This window comes from Calonectris borealis, chromosome 3 (assembly GCF_964195595.1).
Source record: "Calonectris borealis chromosome 3, bCalBor7.hap1.2, whole genome shotgun sequence".
NCBI lineage: Eukaryota > Metazoa > Chordata > Aves > Procellariiformes > Procellariidae > Calonectris > Calonectris borealis.
This window is the reverse complement of record NC_134314.1, coordinates 87,020,696-87,044,200: the sequence shown is the minus strand read 5'-3', so window position 1 is coordinate 87,044,200 and position 23,505 is coordinate 87,020,696. Positions and strand designations below refer to the sequence as shown.

The window sequence follows — 23,505 nt, the reverse complement described above, 5'->3', positions numbered from 1 at the left end:
TAGCTTCATTTAGCCCAGAAACTGGTTTAACTCTTCTGTCACTCACCCAGTGTAAAATAAGTACGTAAATGAGAATGGGCATAGAAAGAAATTATTATATATATTATATATACTATATAATATATTATTTATTAAATTTAATATAACATTATTTTGCCTATTTCTGCTCTCTTTTTAGATGTTCTGCTGTTGATCTCAAAGAGACTGCTAGAGCAGAATCAGCTGCACTTGGGTCTTTCAGCAGAAAAAGAGATAACTAAAACCTAGCCACCTATGCCAGCAATCCCATAAGCAACAGGTATCTTAAGAGTCACAGATTTCCTTGAAAGTTGGGATAAAAACTGTTCTAGATTTATTTTCTGCTTAATATGTAGACTGTTTATTGAAATGACTATCACATAATGAATCACGTCCTTTCTTCTATCGCCTGCATTTGTCTTAAAGTATTTTAACTATGAATCTAAAAGGCTTGAGTAGTTCTCCTATGTATCCAGGCCAAGGCAACCATCCATCTCATTTTGTTAAAACACAAAATAAAATCTGGCATACCTTGAACATTACTACATTAGCATACTAGAGAAAGGAGATGAACTTTTTCACACTAGGCCTTTTCTTGATTTTCGATTCAACTTGAGATTGACCGGCAACCTGGGAAGTAGTCACTGTGTAAACTACCTCATTCTATTATTATTTTTGTGTTCTTTATATACAGAAACTATACTAGTTTTTATGCTGGAAATAACAGTAAGGATTCTATTGCCTAAAATGTGAACATTAATAATGTAAATTTGAAAGACTCAGAACACCTTTAATTTCTTCTCCTGATGATCCAGTGCTGGAGATCAAAAAAGGTAATAATTTTCCAGGTGAACTTTGCCACATCCTGATAAGCAACTGTCCAGAGTATGATAATTCTACACAGTACTTGCCCTTTTTATCCAAAAGTTCAGCCAGACCACAAAATGGGAGGTTCACAAGTTGCTTTTGTTTCAGGCTTCCAGCAAGGAATAAGCAGCAAAGAATATCCACAGAAAGGATAACTCTTTGTAGAAAGGGATTAATAGTCTTCACTACCCTGAAATATGAACCTACTACTCACAACAGAAAAAGTTTGGAGAAATGGGATCAGAGTCTTCACAAATGTATCCACAAACATGCTGAAGGCAGGGGGCTGGAGGTCAGTCAGCTTCTCTAACTCTTTGAAAGTATGAAGGCTATATTAAAAGCAAAGCTGTATCATTTTGGGTGAGAGAGCATTAAATAAAATCAACAACAATCAAATCATCAAAGATGAGCTTTACATTTTGAGAGGTTAAGTAAAAACTTTTTGGTATCACGGACATTAGAAAAAAATAATTTGTCTTCAGGAAAAGTTGAATATTGAAAAAAAAAGTAATAAAACATTCAGGAATATGTAAGTTAATTTTTATCAGTAGTTTTGGGCTTTGAATATATCTATCCACATATTCTCTAAAGAACAAATAAAAATATGTATTTAAAAATACAGAAAAGAAAAAAGTGATCTTACTGGTTTTACTTATACCAATTTAAAATGGAGAACCTAATGATAACTATCTTTCGATCTGATTATAAGTAGAAGTTAAACTGATTAGTCTGTTTTGTATCCAAGGAGTAGAAATTCTTCTCAGCTTTACTTTTAAGTTCTCATTCAAGTATGGCAATATACCATGGTTATGGTTGTTTTTTGGTTTTGGGGTTTTTTTAAATAATTTTGGGTATTTCTAAGTTAAAGGAATATTCATTTTTACTAAGAAAAGCATTTCTTATCTCTCTTCCACACACGGGGTGCTGTGGAAATTCTCAGGATCTATACCACTGTAAAGTAGCACTTGATCTTTAATGCTGAGAGAAATAAAAGATTAATTTAATCTTCAGAACACAGTTCACTTTTGACTGGATGAGATCTCTCAAATAGGTCAATCCAACTTGACAAATGAGATCAGTCTGTCCTGCTAGGAATGTCACAAGAAGAAATTTTCTTTCAGCAACCAGATATTCTTTGGAGACACATTTTATGGAACATACATCTGTATGTGTGTGTATATACACATATGCACACACATACACACGGTCTTATATATACACAGTTTTTCATGCTGCTCTCTTGTATTTAATATGATTTCTTCATCTGTTCAATTCAATTTCTGTGGAGTTCTTTTAAAAAAAGTTTGGAAGGTAGGTAAATACTATAGTACCTAAAATATTCTATGTAATCAAAATATAAGATGGTACCATTGAATATACAAAACCTCTTTGTTTTCACTTCTCTCCAAAAGGTGAGAGGAATTTCATACAGAAATAATCAAACTTCCAATTTAAACCAAATTTTGGGAGAAGGGGAGTTTATAGATTTTAATCTGAAATAGGATTTCAGTTTTAGAGAATTTAAGAAAAAAAAACCCTGTATTTTAATAATTAATAAATACAGCTCTGCTATATATTTTGCTCTGACCAGGAATGCATAGATGGAATGAACACTCTCTCAATTTACCCATTTTCATGAGTAAAAAGGGTGAGGAGTCAGAGGAGAAAATAGAAAACAGTTTAAAACTGTATTTTCAGTAAGTGTATGCCTGTCATGCATTTCTATTCACTGCTCCCTCAGAGAAGTGACAGTGCTCTGCTAGTATTTTACAAGAAGCTCACTGTAAAAGGCAAGAGAAAACACGTACTAGTGCTCAGAATCACGCACAGACAGAAAAGAGGTAATTCTTCCTATCTAAGCCCTATCCCATACAATAATTCATCTCTTGAGAAAGAAGGAAGTCTCCACATTATAGCCAAGGATTTTAAGTACTATCAAGTAATTCTGGTTAAAATAAATAAGTTTCTCAGTTTTACTCTCATTTCTCCTTGTTTTCCCATCACTGACAGAAGAAAGGGAAGTCTGTAAATCCTAAGTCAACTTCCATTGGATAGAATTTGCAAGCACGCTGTTCAGGCATTATTATTGCTTGAAACTTAAGGTTGCTGCTACTTTTCAAAGAAGTTGTACCTAAAATGACAAAAAAAGTCTGTCTGGTTGTGTATAAGTATAAAGCATAGGCAAAATGGAAAATACAGAATGCTCATTATAATTACTAGATGCAAAATTTTGCTCTGACCAGGAGCAGGAATATGTTCTGCCATATTCTCATAAAAGTCTATGATGTAGAAGTTGTGAAACCAGATGAATCAACCAGCAGTTTCTTGAATATTTTAATCAATGCCTGTAAGTACGCAGTATTTGGAGTAACTCACAGGAAATACATGTGCTTTTAGAGCACACATTTTCATCTCCTTAAACTGTTATCAAAACAACACATCAGAAATGTAGCAAGACTTATCATTTTACCACTGGCTAGGCAAAGCAGGAAGTACATGTTAGCACTACCACATAGCCATCCTCCAGATGAGCAAAATCCTGAGAAAAACAACCAAACATCTATGCTAGCCTTGCTTGAGGGAGGGTGCTGGTGGGGAAGGAATTGGACAGCATGACCTCCTAATGTCTATTCAGCCCTAAGTAATTCTATGATTTTTATGTAATTTCAGAGCTATATTTGAGGTAGCATGCCACGTATCAGAGGAAAAACAGAATGAAGAGCCTCTCAAATTTAAATGAGCATATAAGTAAAACTTCATCTTGACAATAACATCAAGAACACAGATTAGAACAAAACAAATTTTAGTCACACCATGGCCAGGAGGAACAGTGCAAAAATGTGCTATTGTCACTGCACTGAAAATTATACCAATGTATTGTTCCTTTTAAAGAAGCAAACACTGCCTTCAAGCAAAACAACGGAAGTCAATCCAAGTATTGTGAAGTCTGGATATAATACAAAATACTAACATTTGTTCTGAGAATTAACTGCTTTTATTTTTCTGCCACACAGGCTTGACATATTATATTCCTTCATTTATTTTTATTTAAATATGGAGTCTATGATTTATGTTCTATGTATGTCAATTGATTGATAAAAATTATGTCAGATGCACTTTTATCCTGTTTTGGTTTTGGTTTTGTTTTTGTTTTTTTTTAATCTCCCTCATCAGAACTAAATGGAAAAGATTCAGGATTATGGTTGAAGAAATGTATTTCATATCCAGAAAGAAAATTGACCTCTTCATTTAAATGATGGTAATTTAGCAGTACAACTTTTGAATTATCACTACAAAGACAGTCATCCAGAAGTCTTGTAGACCAAATTAAATGTATTCCCTTAACTGGTTTAAAAAAACCTTAGTGACAGAACAGAACTTTCTAAACATTTAATGTTTCGGGATTTTTGTTATTATTTTTAGGACACAGTTTTATTATCTTTGAGACATGCTCCAATTACTAAACCTTGGTCAGATTAAACACAGTAAATGTGCATACTTTTTACAGGCTAACTTATTAATCACCAGAAAGCCACCACTTTTTGACAAAAAAAAAAAAAAGAAAAAAAGAATTAATATTCTCACTGTAGGGTATCTGCAGGATCCCCCCGGAATGACTTACAAGTGCCTCGCACAGTCCATTCAAAAATACTTAACTGCCATCTAGTGGTTGAGTAGGCCGACTTCTTTATGATGTTTTTCAGGCTCTAATTAAACACTTTTTCCCTCATTTCTAATATTTCTACTTGCGTTGTCATCCTTCCTTCATGGCCTAAGAAATCTCGACATTTTCAGAAGACAGTCTTTTAATCACAAAGTTCAGCTACTAGTCAAATAGGAAGAAGGACAGACTGAACAATCTCTGTTTAAATTATATTAAGGTCTCAACTCAGAGAACCTCACTTCATATTTTAAAAAGTTTAATTAATTAATCTGCTACAGTTGTAGAACATGAAAAATCTATTAGTGCTTATTAGGCTTTCTAAAAACAAACCAAAAGAAACCTGAAAATTGCAGCACGTTTAAACTGAAAAGTAAGTTCTAATATTAAGAATCAAAGACAGATTTCCATCAATAAAATTGGAAACTTCTGCATAAGAACTATATTTTATTAACATGAACATGAAAGACCTGATTTGCACTTATCATGTTCTGGAGTGAAGTTCGACAGAGGTTAGACTCCCCTTTACTGCCTGAGCAAAATGCTCTGCACTTCAGCAGTTCCTATGACCCCAGCAGCAAAGTCTTCTGCCAGGTTTCTGTCATCTCTTGTTTCACACAAACTTTGTTTCCTTTCTATGCATTTTTGATAAAGCATAATTTATTCTCAAGGCTAATAAGAAAACACTATCTGCCTACATACGCTTCCTGGTATTCACCCACTTTAAGCTACGATATCCCAATTCTAACATTACACATTGGACCTACAGTTAGAACGCAAGTTCCTGTGCACCACACAGTGCAAGCCTGGCTTTATTTTTTGCAAGATAAGAACAAAACACATTTATACCTCTGAATTTTTTTAGCTTTTTGTTTTCTGAGATTGGGGTATGCTGGCATGATGTTGTAGGAAGTTTACATTGATGCCGTTCTACTTAAAACTATATATCCAATTCTATTTGTCAGGACAGAGATCATCAGTTAGCTATAGTATTTACTTTGAAAAATGCAATAGGTACAGACTTCACTATCATTTGATTCATACAGAAAACTTCCAAAACAGTTTGCTTCTTTCATGCTCCTTTCTTTCCTCAATGAGACAACTGACTATAGTAGATCCTTGTGAATACATCATACATTTTTGTTGTTTTTTTTTTTACCCAAATGTGTACCTTTTTCCCCTGCTGAAATCTAAGACTTTAGCAATCGTGCTTTTGTAGGAAAAGAATTGTCTTATAAGAACTGTTCATTGCCTCCCCAAGCCTTCTCTTCCTCCTTACAAAAAGTAACCCAGCAAGTAGCGAAGGGATGGAAGAGGAGTGACACATGTTCCCAGGATCACTGGATCCTTCTGAATGAACATCTCAAGAAAGAACAAGCAAAATGAAGTGTAAAAAGAGCCACAGCCACAGAATGGTTTGGGAGCTCATAAAGGAAGAGTTCCCAATTTTCCTCCAATTTCTGTTGAACACAATTGTTAACTAGTCTCATCTAAAGTTTGCCTCTACCCTGATGAAAGCCATGTAATACCAAAATAAAACAGGTTTTAAAAATCTCCCTTTTTTATTTTATTCTTTTTGTATGTGTAGAATCATTTCACCATTTCAGACAAATCTTACATTTACCTTACCTTCACCTGTAAAGAATCATATCTCTGAAATTTCGTTTGAGTTTTGGGCAGCATGCATGTTTCCAAGACAAAGTCAAGCTGTGACTATTTATAATAATGAAAAGTAAATCCCAATCCCGCCAATGTTTTATATTTTCTAAATAGACTGATTATGTATTTATCTTAAAGGATTTCACGACCTTTCTTCTTGTATTACTAAGTGTCAAAATTGGAACATTTCAAATCTCACTAAGTTATTACCCTAAGGAGTTATAATAATTTGTAGTTAAAGACTAGAGTAAGAAAAAATGTCCCCACTGAAAGGCTGAGAGAGGGGTTACCAGCAAAGTGTGGTAGTTAGGAATACTCTAAAGAGACACTCCAAGAGTCAGACTTACAATGTTTTCAAAGTGGAAAGTATATTCAGCATGGCAAAATGTGTCCTGCAATTTAAGGTTTTTAAGGCTAGAATTGTTTCCCTATGATATTATTGGAAAGTGCACCAAAAGATCATGCAGGATAAATCTGTCTTCAGCGCCTGAGAACTGCCAAAATTTTGTCTGGTTGTTACTACCATTTGAAGTACATGGTGTTCCAAGAAGGCACATAATTTTGGTTGAGGGATTATTTGTTGGTTTAAATGGGGTGAACCAAACCAAAGTGAACAACTGAGCCGGAAACATTACAGGCATAAGAATTTTTTCATGGCAAGCTTTTCCGCTGTAAATATAGTTTAAATACTCAGTGTAAACTACCTCATAAGCAGACTGCTAGAAATTGGAAGAGTCTGGCAAAACCTCATCCCCTGAGACAGGATTACAGAGACCAGTCATTGTCAATTGCATGAAGAAGAATTCATTACATCCGAATGCTGATCTTTAAATAAACGTAATGAGGACTTTCTTTTTAAATTTGTGTGATGCTCAGAATAGGCACGCATCACAAACTATCAAAAAAAGAAGAAATTTAAAATGTTTTGATAATAAGGTGTATAAGAGAACAAGGAATTTAGGTGACTTCCAAACAACTTTAGGTTTTTGGTTCTGTGATGTTCCACTACTAACCAAAGCCTAGTTTTCATGTACTCATTTTACAATTATAAGATGCCTTTTTTTTTTCTTCTTTCTGCTAAGACTCTGTTTTTACCTACCATGTAAACAACATCAAGCAAACCTGAAAATGGAGTTAAAATGTAGGGAAAATTGCAAGGATACAACAAAAGATCATGGGTGTGAAACAGAAAGGAAATTGGCTCTTGCACAAAAGTACAATTGTCAAATCTAAACATCATGTTTGAAGCTGGAGTTTCTAAAGTAGAACATTCAATTTTTCTCTTCTTCCTTCACTAAATGAGTTAGGCCTAACAAAGCTTTCTCTGTTCGTACTGGGAAGACTAAGTAGACATTGTTGCTCCTCTTTGGCATTTCAAAACCAGGACTTGAAATGCCTGCCAATTTTTCTTATTTTTCCTCTGCTTACCAAATCCTGCACTAAAAGAAAGCACACTTCCAAGCCCTCATTTTTTTTATTGTAATTTTTAGAAATTAGCTATTTTGGACTCAGAAGAGCAGTTTTCAAACTTTAGGAAATTATGCTGCAAAATATGAAGGTTATGTCTAACATTGTAAAGGTAAGGAAATGGAGAGGATATATAAAAAAGCCCCTTCCAGTGGCAAGAAATTGTAGAATCCAGGCTCTGTGTGTGTGTTACTTGTGCTTTTAATTTAGAATTATTCTTAATCTTTTAGTTAACTCTATCATAAGTGAGATAATTTATCAGCATCATATTCCATTTGTGTTTGTTTCTACGTCAATATCAACCATTTCCAATTATTTTAATAGCATGTGGAAAATGCCTTTTCCTAGGGAAGGGAGAGGGAAGAAGCCTGTAAGTAGGCTTAGTTGATCAGTTTCAAATTTTACACTAGGGCTCTCTTCCTTTGTCATGTATTGAAAGAAAAGAGAAAAATCACCTACTTGGCTAACTTCAGCCAACACTTGCTTTCTTCAGAAAGAAAAGCTACGGACAAGCTAGACAAAGAATAAAAGAGGCTAGATCTCTAACAGAAACATTTCATAGCATTTCATCACTTTAAAAAAGTACAAGTAACACCAAGAATGATCTGACTGCAGTAAAGGATTTATCTACAAACATGATGAAAAAAGTTAGTGTGAACATTCTACTTTCTAGATGTTTTTATAGATTGATATAGATAGATATTGATAGATAGGGAGAATATACTCAACTGTCTGAGACTGTACAGAAATAGTTTGAACACATGAAAACATTTTATCCACATACAGTTCCTCAGATAAAATAACTTGCATTCTGCTTTTCAAAATAAACCAGAATGACGATGACATAATATAGTAAAAACTTGAGATGATTTTCTGCAAATGAGGTGATCATGCATTCAAAACAGTTATTTCTGCTCGTCATTGATGAATAATAGAACAGAATGGAAGAAGTCCACATTACTGTCATAAGACATCAACACTGAGCAAGAGGGATGGGGATCTCTAACACTATCAAATGCAATTCAGTAATTGGACAACATAATAGGCTAGTTTTAAAAATAACAAAAAAAACCCAATCTGAAGTAAATGTTATTTGTTCAAGCAATAAAACAGTGCTCTAGTGCTGCTGGTTAAACTTCATTCTCATAGCAAAAGAATCAGTTTCTTTTAGGTTAAGTACCTAAGCATTCATGGACCTATTTCCATTAAAATACATTTCCAATAAAAAAGTCTTTATATAGGATGTTTCTTGTAATGAATTAAAATCCTAGAGACAGATTAAATATGCTTCGTACATGCAATACCTTTCTGGAAGTATAGGAAAAAGTTCTTTTTCACAAGAAATACTAGAAAGCATTGCTACTGAAACCTGGGTGACTGAAATAGAAAAATAGCATGGGACAAATATATTATTTAAACTTAAAATATTGCAATGTAGAATAATTTTGTGATATTATTTTAATTAATGGGCTCTAGTTTTTAAATGTTCTTAATTATGGAGATAGAAGAATTCAGGTAACTGACTAGAAGAACTCCTTTAATGTTGTTTGGCAAAACAAAAGCCATAAAGATAATATACCTACGCTCCCCACCCATGCTCACAAAATATTTGATTGAACCTGGATTAAATTTGCAGGTCTAATGATCAGTAGCATGGATTTCACTAGGCATTCCTTATTTTCTCCCTCAAAAGCAAATTACTGATCATTTTCACAAATGCTGCTCAATGCAGTGATGTTTGAACCATCCAGTCATTAACAAAAAAAAAAAAAGACCCAAAAAATCAAAGAAAACCCACAAAATGCAAACCCCACAAAGGAAAAACAAAAAAAAAAAAAAAAGAAAGAAAAAAAGAAAAAGAGAGATATCAAGAGCTTTTGGCCACTCCTTGTTCCAACCAAGATTTAAGGAAACCAGAACTTCATGACTTCCAGAACAATTGAATAGTCTTACTCACAAGCCTGGTACCTGTGATCAAAGAGCTTTCACAGAAAATAAGCAAGTCTTTTGAGGAAAAAAAATTTGAAGTTCCTCAAATCCATCAAACTGCACCACATTTAAAGAAGAATATAACATGAATGGTGACGTGTTTAAAAAAAATTAGACTGTGTTTATGTTGAACAAGTCCAACCCAGACTAAGTCTCCACTGTAGCTGTATTACATTATCTCCTTTTGAAGTCCAGCATGGCACCCTAAATCTGTTCACCTACTACCTATAAGCTTCACTGGAGAAACAGAAAAAATCTCTGCCACTGTTATTCACATGAACTTTTGTAGATTAGCCAACATAACCAGATCTTTTATTGCTATTCCTTAGTAACACCATCAGACCTCCAGAACCAAGTGTTAACTTACTTCTGAGTGAGGTGAACAGTAAGATTTTACAAGAATCATCTTAGGCAGGCAGGAACCTTGAATCTCTGTACCTAGATACACTATGGAGCATGTAAGTATTTTGAAATAAAAATCTACAATCAAAAACACACTTCTGAATATTTGCATTCAGAATATTCAGTACACAAAACTATTGCAAAAATGTCTGAAGTACTGCTTTTCCAGTCTTTTTACAAAATGATAGACAAAACACTTCTGTTAGAATCTTACCTGTACCCGCTGAACATCTTCTATGCATTGTTTCTCTGTTTCTAGGACAGTAGATTTCAACTCTGAATTTGAAAAGAAGGTACAGATTTTAAAAGTTCTATATAAAAAAAATTCATTGATCTTTCAAAAGATACATTAAAAATTTCATTAAAATAGGGTAGAGTTAAAAAGAAAACAGTGTTAGATGTCCCACTTTCCAAATTATCCATCTAAAATTAAATGAGCAGGTTGTATGCATAAATAAAGCCAGTCTGATCTCAATTTGCAATGTATTTATTGACTCAACATTAAATGCTATCATCTTAAATGTGTAGCGCACAAAACTTTAAAGACGACCATTTTGATTGTCAAAATTTCTGATTCACAGAAAAATAGTTACTTATGGCTCTATTATATACATTCCATAGAAGGTGAAGGAAAAGTTATCATGCTTGTTTTTCCCATCCATTCTCATTAAGAAGTATTTCTGTCCTTAAGGTCTACAGATTGTGTCTGTTCACAAAAGGCCAAAAGAACCCATGAGCAGGATGATGACTGTTAGCAGCTATGTTATCTGATTTATATATTTCTGAGTGCTCCCTCAGTAAGTTTGCAGACGGCACCAAGTTGGGCGGGAGTGTTGATCTGCTCGAGGGTAGGAAGGCTCTGCAGAGGGACCTGGACAGGCTGGATCGATGGGCCGAGGCCAACTGTATGAGGTTCAACAAGGTCAAGTGCCGGGTCCTGCACTTCAGCCACAACAACTTCATGCAACGCTACAGGCTTGGGGAAGAGTGGCTGTTGGAAAAAGACCTGGGGGTATCAGTCGACAGTCAGTTGAACATGAGCTGGCAGTGTGCCCAGGTGGCCAAGAAGACCAATAGCATCCTGTCCTGTATCAGAAATAGTGTGGCCAGCAGGAGTAGGGAGGTGATCGTGCCCCTGTGCTCGGCACTGGTGAGGCCGCACCTTGAATCCTGTGTTCAGTTTTGGGCCCCGCACTACAAGAAGGACATGAAGGTGCTGGAGTGTGTCCAGAGAAGGGCAACGAAGCTGGTGAAGGGTCTGGAGAACAAGTCTTATGAGGAGCGGCTGAGGGAACTGGGGTTGTTTAGTCTGGAGAAGAGGAGGCCGAGGGGAGACATTATCGTGCTCTAAAACCACCTGAAAGGAGGTTGTAGTGAGGCATGTGTTGGTCTCTTTTGCCAAGTAACTGGGGATAGGACAAGAGCAAATGGCCTCAAGTTGCGCCAAGGGAGGTTTAGATTGGACATTAGGAGAAATTTCTTTACTGAAAGAGTGGTCAGGCCTTGGAACAGGCTGCCCAGGGAAGTGGTTGAGTCACCATCCCTGGAAGTATTTAAAAGATGTGTAGATGAGGCGCTTAGGGACATGGTTTAGTGGGCATGGTGGTGTTGGGTTGATGGTTGGACTCGATGATCTTAGAGGTCTTTTCCAACCTAAATGATTCTATGAAATACATTTTGAGAAATCTCAGTTTCATCCTATTCACCGCCTACAGCATCTCAGCCTTACAAAGGGATGGTTTGGGACTGTACCTATTGTGTAAATGTATAGTCACAGCTTCCCAGAATAGGGGACATCAAAGATGAGGATACAAAACTAATTCTTCACCTTTGTACTGAATTCCACACCCTCTCTTTTGGGCATAGAACCAGCATTAATCTGACTGACTGAATTTTTACTCTTTTTTTTTTTTTAATTTTACTCATTTACATTAAAAATGAAACAGCAGTGCTTCATTCTAGTAGTATCTTCTTCAATTATTTTCTACTTTGGAATAACTAATGAGAATCCTAGTGAATATCCAAGCAGTCCTTCACTTAGTTACTGTTGTTAAATGGAGACTATGAATGATTATTTTCTCGTAAAAGCTATTAATGTCTCTCCTGAAGGAAGGAAAGAGTATTAACATTTTTAAACTAAGCAATTGTGAGATATTTGTTTCACAAATTATCTGGAAGAGAACTTTTTTGGCTAACCCTATGTCAATTGATTTTCAAAACCAGGAAAACTTCACTAAGATATGGGCATTGGTGATCGCCCCAGGGCCTGTGTACCTGATTTTAGATTTCTGTATGGTTGAGAGAAACTTTAAGATTAATTTGATCTTTGCTCACACCAGGTTTTATTCTTTGCTAATGTTCTAGTACTAGACAAGACATGCACACACACAACTTAGAAAGTAATGTTTCCTGTTACAAAAATTGGCACAAACTACCTCCCTTACTCAAAAGTTCTTAATAAAATAGGACAGGCTGCTTATATATATTTGTCAATATTTAACAATTTAACAGAATTGTCTAGCTCATTTTTACCTCAGACAGGTTTTGTTTTAAAAAGGGTTCTAAAAATAAGCTGAATTCAGGGTGATATGAGCAGTTAATTTTAAGGTTAGTTTGCCAAAATTCACCAAATAAAATCTATTTGCAGCAAACTAACAGGGTTTTATCTTTGTTAAGCAAAGTTAAAAAAAAAAAAAACCAAGAAAAACAAACGCCACCACCACCACAAGAAAAAAAAAAAAAAAGAGTTAGAGAAAGGAAAAAAGTGCTATATGATGAATTAAACCTTCCCTTTAATCCAAACCAAACATTTTGTTTTTCCCTCATATTTCAAAAATCAAAGGAAATAAATGTCTGGACGAACCTAGTTTTGTTAAAGAGACTAACTTAGATTTCAGGGTGTAAACCCACACAGAGATTTAGTGTGTTGGGACTGTTTCATTTTGCAGGAGAAGTTGTATAATCTTTGAGTCTCTGCCCAGGTGGTTAGGACAGTCACATGGGAGACAGGATGACTAGGCTCTAGTGCCTGCATACTTGCCTTTTCCTATATGTTAAGTATTAAAAGCAAAGCATTAAAATAATTGAATTTCAAATACCCTGTTTTGTTTAGATTCAGGCAATGTGCTGGGGTGTGAGAGTGACAAAGTCAAATACCACAAGAAACAACAGAAACAGTTTTTGGGTATTCAGATAGAAAAATTAGTGGCATACACATTGATCTTATTGGTGATACTGGCTCATTTTGTACAAAAACTTTTCTGAATACAGAACTGAAAAATGTTTTTGGCATAAGTAGCTGCTGACTCGAACCCAAATTCGTATTAGGTATTTCCAAGCTTCAGTTTTTTAATAAATAGCCAACCTAAAAATAACCCCAAACGAACTAAAAAAACCCCAAACAACCTGACCAATAAACCAAAAAAACCCTGACCACTCTAATAGCCCTTTTCTCACACGCAACAGCACTCCACGTGACACAGAACACACAGCAAAACTATTTCATATATATTACATTAAACAGATTATTAACTACTTTGCTTATTTAGGAACAGATTACCTAAGATCTTGCAGTATTTCCTCTTGTCTTACTTAAAACTTGAAGGCCTAGTATTGTCCTCATGCTGACATGTGTATAATAAAAATAAAGACTCTACATATAAAAATACCCTGCTACATTCCTCTCTGGATCAATACTTTTTTCTAAAATGGACGTTTTTTAATAAACCATTGTCTCTAATGTTAATATTGTATCTGTTTAATCCATATATAATACAAAATAGAGCTACTCTGCACACAGCAATTTAAACCCTTTAAAAAATTCTTGTCCCCTCCACCTTTCAAAGGTGCATATACGTAAAATAATTTAGTTACAAATCTTGGGGAAGGTGTTTATCCTTCAGGCTTCACGTGAAACATCACTCACCTCCAGGTTCTTCCACATGGCAAGCAGGTGAACAATCAAACAAAAAGTTAAATTCTTTATCTACCTGAATTTTATCCAGAACAATTATAAGTTTTCCTTTTCCCTCCATGCCCTACACTGCAAATTCACACCAAAAACAAAATTTCAATAATATTTTTAAGTGTCAGCACCTCAAGTAAATTTTGAGAACTATTTATGTTCCATTTAGAAATAGTCACGATGCAAAATTTTCCATTTTACTTCTAATTCTATTTTCTTAATATTTTTACAGTTTTTGAGAGGGCAGTGGCCGAGGTAAGGAACAGACAAGTACTGTACACATTACATCCATGTAGTAGGTATAATATTAAATAGAACAACATAGGATGGAAACAAACCATGTATGAAATGAATGCATTTAAAAATTATTAGTATTATCCTCTTGGTAGAAATACTCTTCCAAATTGGTAAAAACAATAAAAATCTTTACATTTCAAAATATTTTATGTAATCATTGTTCTGCTAGATTTTAGAGCAACAGAACTGTTGTTAACTTGCACCAGCCTCTGCCAGGCTAAAACCTCAAAGTAAAATAATAAAATATTCACCATTATGTTTTTCCAGTGCAGAGTATGTTCATAAATACTCTGATCACACATCCATTAGCTAAGTCTTGAAGTTGAGAAACACAACCTGTCCTCTCAGAGTACATGGCAATGAATTCTGCTACCACATATGACACCACTTCCATTGAATACATCATAAAATAGTAAATCATTAGTCAAAAACTGGACTAGCCCAACAGTCCAGTACTGCAGCGTTCCACACTCTGAATTGCATCAGTGAGATGGATGCAGAAATGTTTCCTTGGCCACTAATAGAGCTGCTTTGGTAAAAGCCACAGAATAAACAGAATAATATAGCAGTATTACAGTTTTGTTGGCATTACTTATGTTGCCTGTGAACACTGGAATAAGTGATACCAGTAAAAGTGAAGTGTTGCCATGATAAATGGTGTCAATGCAAGGAATACTTTGCTTGTGTTCCAAAGGAAGTGGTAGAGAAGTCTCAAAGAAAAGCAAATCTGAAATTAACTCCACCCAAAGCCTACAAGCAATACAAAGAGATCTGTTGAATTAATGACTTAATTCTTCAAATGTGAGCAATGAAAAAAAAGGAGTGGTAGGAAATGGAAAATTTGAGAGTACCCAGTGGCTCTCCATGGAGGTCATGGGGATGAATGCAGCCTAAAAGTGTTGAGAGCCGTTGAATACTAACTAATGCAAAGCTAAGCCTCCAAGAACCTGTGGTATTTGCCCATCAACACTACTAACAGAAAACAGGTTTGAAATTCTCTGCTAAATTTCTTTGTCAGCTACAAGAGGTTTTATTTTGTTTTGTTTTGTTTTAATTCTCAGCTTAAACAAAGCTTTTAATGAGTATGCAGAAGATCTCAGAAATTTGGCTGATAGAGTAACCTCACAAATATTATGATAAACTGACTTTGTAAACAAGACCTCAATTTATTTTTCAGATACACTTTTCCTACCTCTCTGTCAGCAGGGGACTGCTGAATCCACAAAGGAATACCTTACACCACTCTAATAACTTTCAGTATACACCAGTGGGTTTCTGAAGTTTTCCATATTTTTTAAGAGAAAAGTACCCATATTTCATGGCTCAGAAGGTATGTAAACTGGAAAAGAACAAAGGTCACAACACCTGGTAAAATCCATTAGTCAGCAGACACCATGTGCACATTTGGTTGTTAACAAAAAGCATGCATTTTTTCTGAATATTTTTTATTAGATTCATACTAGCTAACATTATTTCTGGTGCTAATCCAAGATCTTCAAAATCAGGTATTTTGTTAGAAGTTAAGTTATTGAGTTTATATCTTGGATTCTAAAAGACAGCAGCTCCCCCCCATGCCATACATATATCTTGTCTGTGTCCAAGAACTATACCTTCTTCCGTAATTTTGAGTCTTTGTTCTTCATCTGGAGGTTTGGGTGGGGGCCACACAGATGGAATTCTCCTTGGAAAGCTTCCTTCAATGTAATCTGATGAATGTGTGGGTTGGCTAACTGCAGCCCAAGTATAAAGTTGGTCTTGCTGTGGTTATTAAAAAAAAAAAGTTGAGAAGTTCATATAGAAAGACAAGCTCAAAATATCAAAGCCTTTGTTTCCAACACAAATAGCTCAATATCCACCCCTATAGCAAGGCAGACTTGTTTTTATGCCCTTCATCTCCTGACAAAGACTTAACATAAATCTCTATGAAAAGAATTTAATGTTTCAGTTTTGGAATTACCTCTACTAACAATAGAAAGTCTAATCTTTTAGTTATCTACAGAACACTGAGATGCTAGAATACAGTTCAGCACTTTTTTTTAGCATGAGGAACTCTTTGCCACTTCTTTCCTTAGCGAAATAACAGGTTCTGTCCATCATGACTGTACTTTTTTACATATGGCTAGTTTATAGGTTAGAGAAAAATACTTCTGTCCACACACTCTGTAATCTTTTTACAGCAAATACACAAGCAAGGAAAAGAAGCAGGATTATTTCAGAATAAATAAAACAGAGATATTTATTCTTTGCAACCCTGTTTTTGTAATTTCCATTTCCATATTCATAGAAAGGCAGCTAAAAAAACCTGCCTTATTTTAAAACCTTTTAGAATAAAATTTTAAAAAAAACCAAAATGACAAAAACAACAGCTAAAAGTATTCTCAATCCTCTGGGCCCAAATCAGATTATATCCTTATTACTCAATAGCTTTGAGTTTGATTCACTTATTAAAAGTAGGAGACATCCAGACTGTCTGATGAAAACTAGGGCAAACTTATGCCAACAGGAAGATTTTAGCTGACCACAATTCAAGTAGTTATTCTTGTGACTCCTAGTATGCATCAACATGCACACCTTGTGATTAAATCTTTATAATACTGTAAACTCTGTAGAGATCAATCACAACAACGGCACGAGTATCCTAGTAAGTGATCTGGAAATATGCAAATACTATAGTACAAAAGTGAGGGAAAAAAAAAATCAAGTCACAGGATGAAAATACAGTCATATCACACAGTAATATCTTCTTACAAAAATCATGTTCACTACACTTCATTCACACTATTGCCTGAGTAAAACATTGGCAATATATATTTGTCCTGCTGCATATTTCATGTTTAGATGAAAGCCTTTTTTTTTTTTTTTTTTTTTGATTTTACACAGATACTAAACATTGAAGAGACATTCAGGTGGAAGAACAAAGTAATTTAACACTTTTTTGGGGATAATTGGTATTCCATGTGACTAAGCTTCTACTTGTATAAAAATAAGTTGTGATAAGAGTGATAATATTCTATTGAGAGCAACTTACTTAGAACAGACAGATGTTGGTTATAAAGTAAGAAGTTTTGGTTTACAGAGGGTGCCTCAAAGAGTCAGGGTCAAAGGAAGCCCATTAGATCTTCGCAGCATGAAAAGCATGGCAAAAATCCAGCCACATACACAAACATTAGATAAAGGTAAATGGATAAAAAGCTTAATATAAAAATCACATCAGGTTCTTTACATAGCCCTGAACTCTATGTTCCTTGAAAAGCCTATCCTTTTCCCTTTACTATGCTACTGCATTTGAACATCCAAATAGGCTTGATTAATGCAGTTCTTTCCGTAACTTAGTACTTTCCCTTTGTCTAATTCCAGCTTTTTAGAGGATATGTATTTTTGGCTAATTTCCAGTACTGTGTAAAGAAAAAGAAAAGGTGCTGGATTTTGCTATTTGTCTTGTTTCTGCACCATCCAAATCTCAAAAACACAGAGGAAAATAAGATTTTAAAAAGTCATCGAGGCAAACCAGAACAAATTTTTTTTGCCCACTCCACTACCTTACACAATCCAGGGAACACAAGGAAGAACAAGATCTACAGAGGGTTAGCTGGGTAAGCACAGTTCACTTTCAACGGGATTGCATGTAGGGTTATAGGGCGATAAAACAGAAGACAACAGACTAGATAATATTGACATAGCATGAATGAGGAAGACAAAGAGTTAAACTGTTCTGGACACGATATTTCACCATGCCAGTTCTTGAAATATATAGTGCAATCATTTAACAACAAATTTTTGAAGTATGATTAGTCTACATGAATTAAGATGTATTAAAAAAACCATGATATGTCTCAGAATTATTGTACAGATGGGATACATTATGAGGGTAATAAAATATGAAGTACCTATGTTCTTGCTGATAGAATTTACAGCATATAAACTATGAACAGTTATAAATTAAGATATCACACAACTCCATAACCAACTCCTAACCCAGCATGGGAGATTTGTTTGTGAGTATAAAAGATGGTATTTTTTGGTTTGTGTTGGTTTTAGTTTTGGGATTGTTGTCATTCACTATTCAACATAGAGAAGGATGATGGAATAGACTCATCATGTAATGGAAATTTACAGCAGTAAATGTAAACTTGCAAAAATGCCTTGAAAGGACTTGCAACCAAAACGTATTCACATTCAACATACAAACAAAGTATTTAACAACAGCTACATTCAGATTACTTGCAAACCTATAAACACAATTTAAAATATGAAAAACCCTCATGACAGAAAGGTAGTCTGAAGGTCTCGGCTTCAAGTTGACAGACCATAAACTACACTTAAAATGGGAAAAGATTAACCCTGTCTCCACTTTCGTGCCCTTCAAGAGATGAATCATTTGAATGTCCTAATTCCTACTCACTCAAGATACTGTCCAAAATCTAATCCTTTTTACCTTTTGGTTTTAGCTCCTTGTCAGTTAGTATACTAACCATCTCATTTCTCCTTTTCCAAATCTCATAATGCCATAAATTTGCATGATTATTAGAACATTTTGAAGAAAGATATATGCAACCAATTCTATGATGATGAAGTACTATTCAAGGAAAAGAAACAAAATAATCCAAATTTAAAAATCCAGATTTGTTTTTATCATTAATAATTGTAATATAAGCATCCATGAACCTGGATTTCCACATCCAACTTTTTCTCCTTTAATCTTTTCATTACAGAGGCAATTTTTACTAGATATTATTGTAAGTACAGCCAGTGAATACTCTTACCGTGATCAAGCTTTGAATACATCTGGAATTTCCACTTCATCTTGCTCAGACTCCATTATTTAGTGTTTAAAGCAATTCTTTTTTTGGGAAAAAAAAAATATATCTCTTCTTGTAATGAATGATCCCAGTCTTATTTATTCAGACTGATTTCTGGGCAGACATTGAAAGCTTAAAGCTGTCTAAGTCCAGTGCCCGAAACATGATGTCAAGAAGTGTTTTGTTTCCACACATCCTTACACAGCACTTTCCACTGGTTCTTAAAACTGCAGAGCATTCGCACATGGGCGAGGCAAACTGCCTGCAGGATCTGATGGTACCTAATCAATAGACATTTTACCACTTATAGATGCTAGCATTTAGAATAGAGACACAGAGAGTCAGGTCTGTAGTTTAACTCACTCTCTTCCCAGCCAGCTCTCAGTCAGCACAAAGAATGGCTTTTTGTAACAAATTTTCATTCTTGGGTACCACAGTGTTACACTTCAGGAACATAATATATTTAATATTAATTATGTTCCTTCACAGCTTGAGATAAAGATATACTTTCCTGTTAATCTTTAAAGATGGAAGCCAATGCTGTAAGCTACTCAAAGGGCCTCTAGCAAATGACATATAGAAAGAGGCTGGTGGACCCAGAACTAGGGCCATGAGCTAGACCTGCAGCCAACATCAGAAGGCATACTGGTGGACCTTGAGCTTTCAGAAAAGGGGTCACACATTTTTCCACACAGAGGGACTAGGTTTGTTCCCCAGGCCGCAGACTGAATTACAGATTAGTATATCCCCCACTGCAGGAATATAATGTGCAACCCTGAACCTATGCTTTTGGCAGCCGTATTGCTCATGGGGGTATGCAGGTAATACGACCTTCTGTTCAACACCACTTCAGTTTTGAATCAACTGTTTATCTGCTTCCAGTTCAAAGGACAAAGATAGCCATTGTGAGAATTGCTTAAAAGAGGTACAAGAGATGGAGTTGAAACAGCAATAAATGTATATAAATCTGTCCTAACTGGTTGTAAAAGCATGAATTAGCAATGTGAGATTCAAGGGGAAAAAATCTGACCAGAAGTATTGTGACAATTCTCAAGGAAGAAAAAAAAAAAAGGCGCAGTCAGATCATGTGTGGTGAGATGGGAAAGGTAGGGCAGGTCAGAAGCACACTGCTACCAGGTCAACTCAGCACAGCAGTAGATGGGGAAGCGCATTAGCAGTACCTCTAAACTTTCTTACACTAGAGTGAATTGGTACTAACTTCCCTGATGGCTTGTGTGTTAAGCCATGATGGAATCAGGCCCTATCTTGCAGGGCATTTATTTTCAAATACTAAACTTGAATAATTTTTCACTAGAACCCCAAACATTCAAAGTTATCCTGAAGGTTGACAGGGTTGACATGTCCTCAGACAATTATAAATGGGCCAGGAGTAAACACAGAGTGGTAGTAACAAGAAAGTTTCCTACTCATCAAATCCATCTGGATGTGGACAGCCTTCCAATGGGAAGAGCTGAAGGAGTGGGGAGAGGAAAAAGTATAACTGCATTTAAGATGAAACTAGATAAGCTCACAGAGCAATTACATTTTATGGTACTTGGGATAAGCAGGGGCCAGACTCCATGACTCAGAAGGTGTTTTCCAGGCTAAGAGCTCCAAAGAGTTTGTTCCATGTTTGTATATAACTGCTTGTCATTTAGACTGTTTCAAGTGCATGGAAGGAATTTTTTTTTCCATTCAGGAAGTTTAATCATTCTAATATACTAAGTATACAAACTCTAAAATGAAAGAAAGCCAATTGCATGTTCCCACTGCATATAAATAGTTAATTGGACAAGCAAGATTTTAGTTCGAGAAATTGGAGCCGGACTACCTCAAAATGCTCTTATCAGCAGGAGACTGATTTATTTTAAGCAGCTTTTAAAATAAAGAAATCAATACTATCAAGAATGGTGAAAGCCGTTTACTTTTTGAGGAGAGATTTAGTAAGAAAGCTCTATCTGACAGAACCAGAGCAGTGATTAAACACGGCTCTCGGCTTGTACTACCTTTGACTGTACTAGTGAGCACAGATGTCTTCCAAGGCTGAAAAACAGCAAGTCAGTCATAATACTGTAATGTATGGCTGAAGTAGTACTTTATCCTCATGAACTAAATCTGATGCATGAGCATTTTGAGTGATTTTTTTCTTTTCAGAAAACTGATGTGCCTCAACAATTCATTTAAAAACATCTCAAGTGTCAAAAAAGCATGAAACATTTCTTTCCCATAAAATGACTTCAGCCTCCTCAACGAAACAGAACAAACTTGCTTGATCCCATCAAATTTTGCTCAGGATTCAACATCATATCCTGGGTATAAGAAGAGTAGGTATGAAGAGCTATAGTGAAAGCTTCCACTGCTTCTCAACAGCAAACATCTTAAAAATCCCAACCCTGTCTACTTCTGTTATTTTTAAAGTTTTGTTCAGCTTTTATTTTTCAGACTAATCTTTTGTTCTGGGCATCTGCCACAATCTGTTTTGAAAGAAATAATTGATAAAATGGGCCAGGATAGAACATGGAAGTTTTCTCATAAGTTCTTAAAACAGTTTTAAAGTTTCTGTCCTTTGGGCTATGACTTGAAATTTGACAAAAAGGTGAGAGATACTTTAGGAACATGCCATTTCCAATCATCATTAAAAACTATCCAAAATCTGACCAAGTTATAAGCCTCTGAAAACTGGACTCCATCCTCAGCATAAATGTGATGACAGCTGCCAGTTCTCTGAAGATTTATGCTTTCATTGACTATTTGTTAGTCCTTCCTGTTTGCCATATACTAACAAAGGAGTAAACTTCACGTCCACAAAGCGTAACCTACCCGAGAAATACAAGTGCTAAGAATTTAATTTAAACTGGCTTCCAGGAGCCATTATAATACTAGCCCAAGAAACTGAGAGCTGTGAAAGTTGTCTTTACTCTTAATACATTGCCTAATTGCAGTCAGACAGCGTGGAAGGGAAAGAAATAGGATCCAATGAGAAAAGTAAAAGAGGTTGTGTACAGTTATTTAATGAGGTGAGGCAGAGGCCCACACTGAAGCCTGGAATATCTTGGGAAAAAGAAAAAAACAGATCTCGTGTATTACTGAGAAAACAGACACAAGATTTGAATACACAGTTGTAAGACATGGAGAACTAGAGGTGACCACCAGGCATGAGTGGTAAAGATGATGAGAATATAATCAGTGTGTAATTGCAAATGTTTCAAGACAGCAGAGAGTTCAGCATTAGCCATGTTAAATTAAATTCACTGGAGGACATCCAGAAAAGGAGATCAGAGTGAGAGAATAGGACTTTTAAATAATCTGTTTATATTCATCTCAAGCCATGAGCAATAGATCATAGAGTGAACAAAACTTGAATTATTTTCATAAACTCTAGCCTAACATCTTCAAAAAGCAAAGTCTGTGGGACCACACTTAAGCAAAAGGGGAATAATTTTTTTTAATTCAACATAAAAAAAATAGTAAGTTAAAGCTCAATGAAGGATTTCAGTGGAAAAAAAGTTGGCAATTCTGCAAAAAAACATGCTAAAGGACTGACCTAAGAGACTTTATAAGAACCAGACTAAGACAAAAATCAAAACAGCCAAATGAGTAACATTAAGGAACAAGCAAGCACCAGAGCTGGATGTAGCAGGGAGGAAGGACAACGAGGTGGCAGACAAACCTGGCTGGAACCAGGACAGAGTTACAGGAGCTTTGTTGATGGCAGCTTCAGCTGAGCGAAAAGGACACCAGCCAAACTGGAGGCAATCCAGGATGGAATTGGAGGCACATCTGATGAACTCAGAGATGAAGGAAGAATATGGGACTGGCTGTGCTCCCAATTTTGGAGTAAGGTCAAAGATGATGTATCTCCTAATTCTAGATGGGTGAAATTTAAATATTACTTAAGGCTAGTCTAATTCCTGTCTTTGAAATGAATGGTTAGATCAACATTAAAATCCTGTTCTAATGAATTAAAAAAAAAAAACCAAACCCTAAATAAAAAAAGCAAAATACAGACGTGGAGAGAGATGCAAGAGGAGACACGAGTCACAGATCTTACATGTCCTTTTTTAAGTAACATACAGCATCACCATAAGTTTTTTTCACACTAATTGTTAATTGTTTCATTTCCTTACATAACTATTAGCATTTATTTTCTGCAAGATATTTTACTTGCTCACTCTAAGAAGCAAAATCAGCTAGGAGAACCCAAATTTTGAAGTTCCCCACCATTAGAGTTTATACTGCAAGTTCTAAACATTTTCACCCTTGTAGGGCATGTAATGAATAAACAGGTAGGTGTTCCTGTACTGTGGTCACCAAGGCTGAAGCAGAAACATACTCCCAAACTCAATAGCAGCAGCTCTCACCTTTGTGCCATGTGAAATTCA

General features: G+C 35.4%; 1 protein-coding gene across 1 annotated transcript in view; it reads right to left on the bottom strand.

The window, feature by feature from the left end:
- The window catches only part of FMN2 (formin 2), a 161,391-nt gene that overhangs the window by 116,202 nt on the left and 21,684 nt on the right, over positions 1–23,505 (bottom strand). The window contains exons 3-4 of the mRNA XM_075146530.1: positions 15,935–16,082; positions 10,278–10,339 (exon numbers count right to left, since the gene is read on the bottom strand). Coding sequence (XP_075002631.1) covers positions 10,278–10,339; positions 15,935–16,082 — 210 coding nt within the window. The remainder of the gene's footprint in view (positions 1–10,277; positions 10,340–15,934; positions 16,083–23,505) is intronic.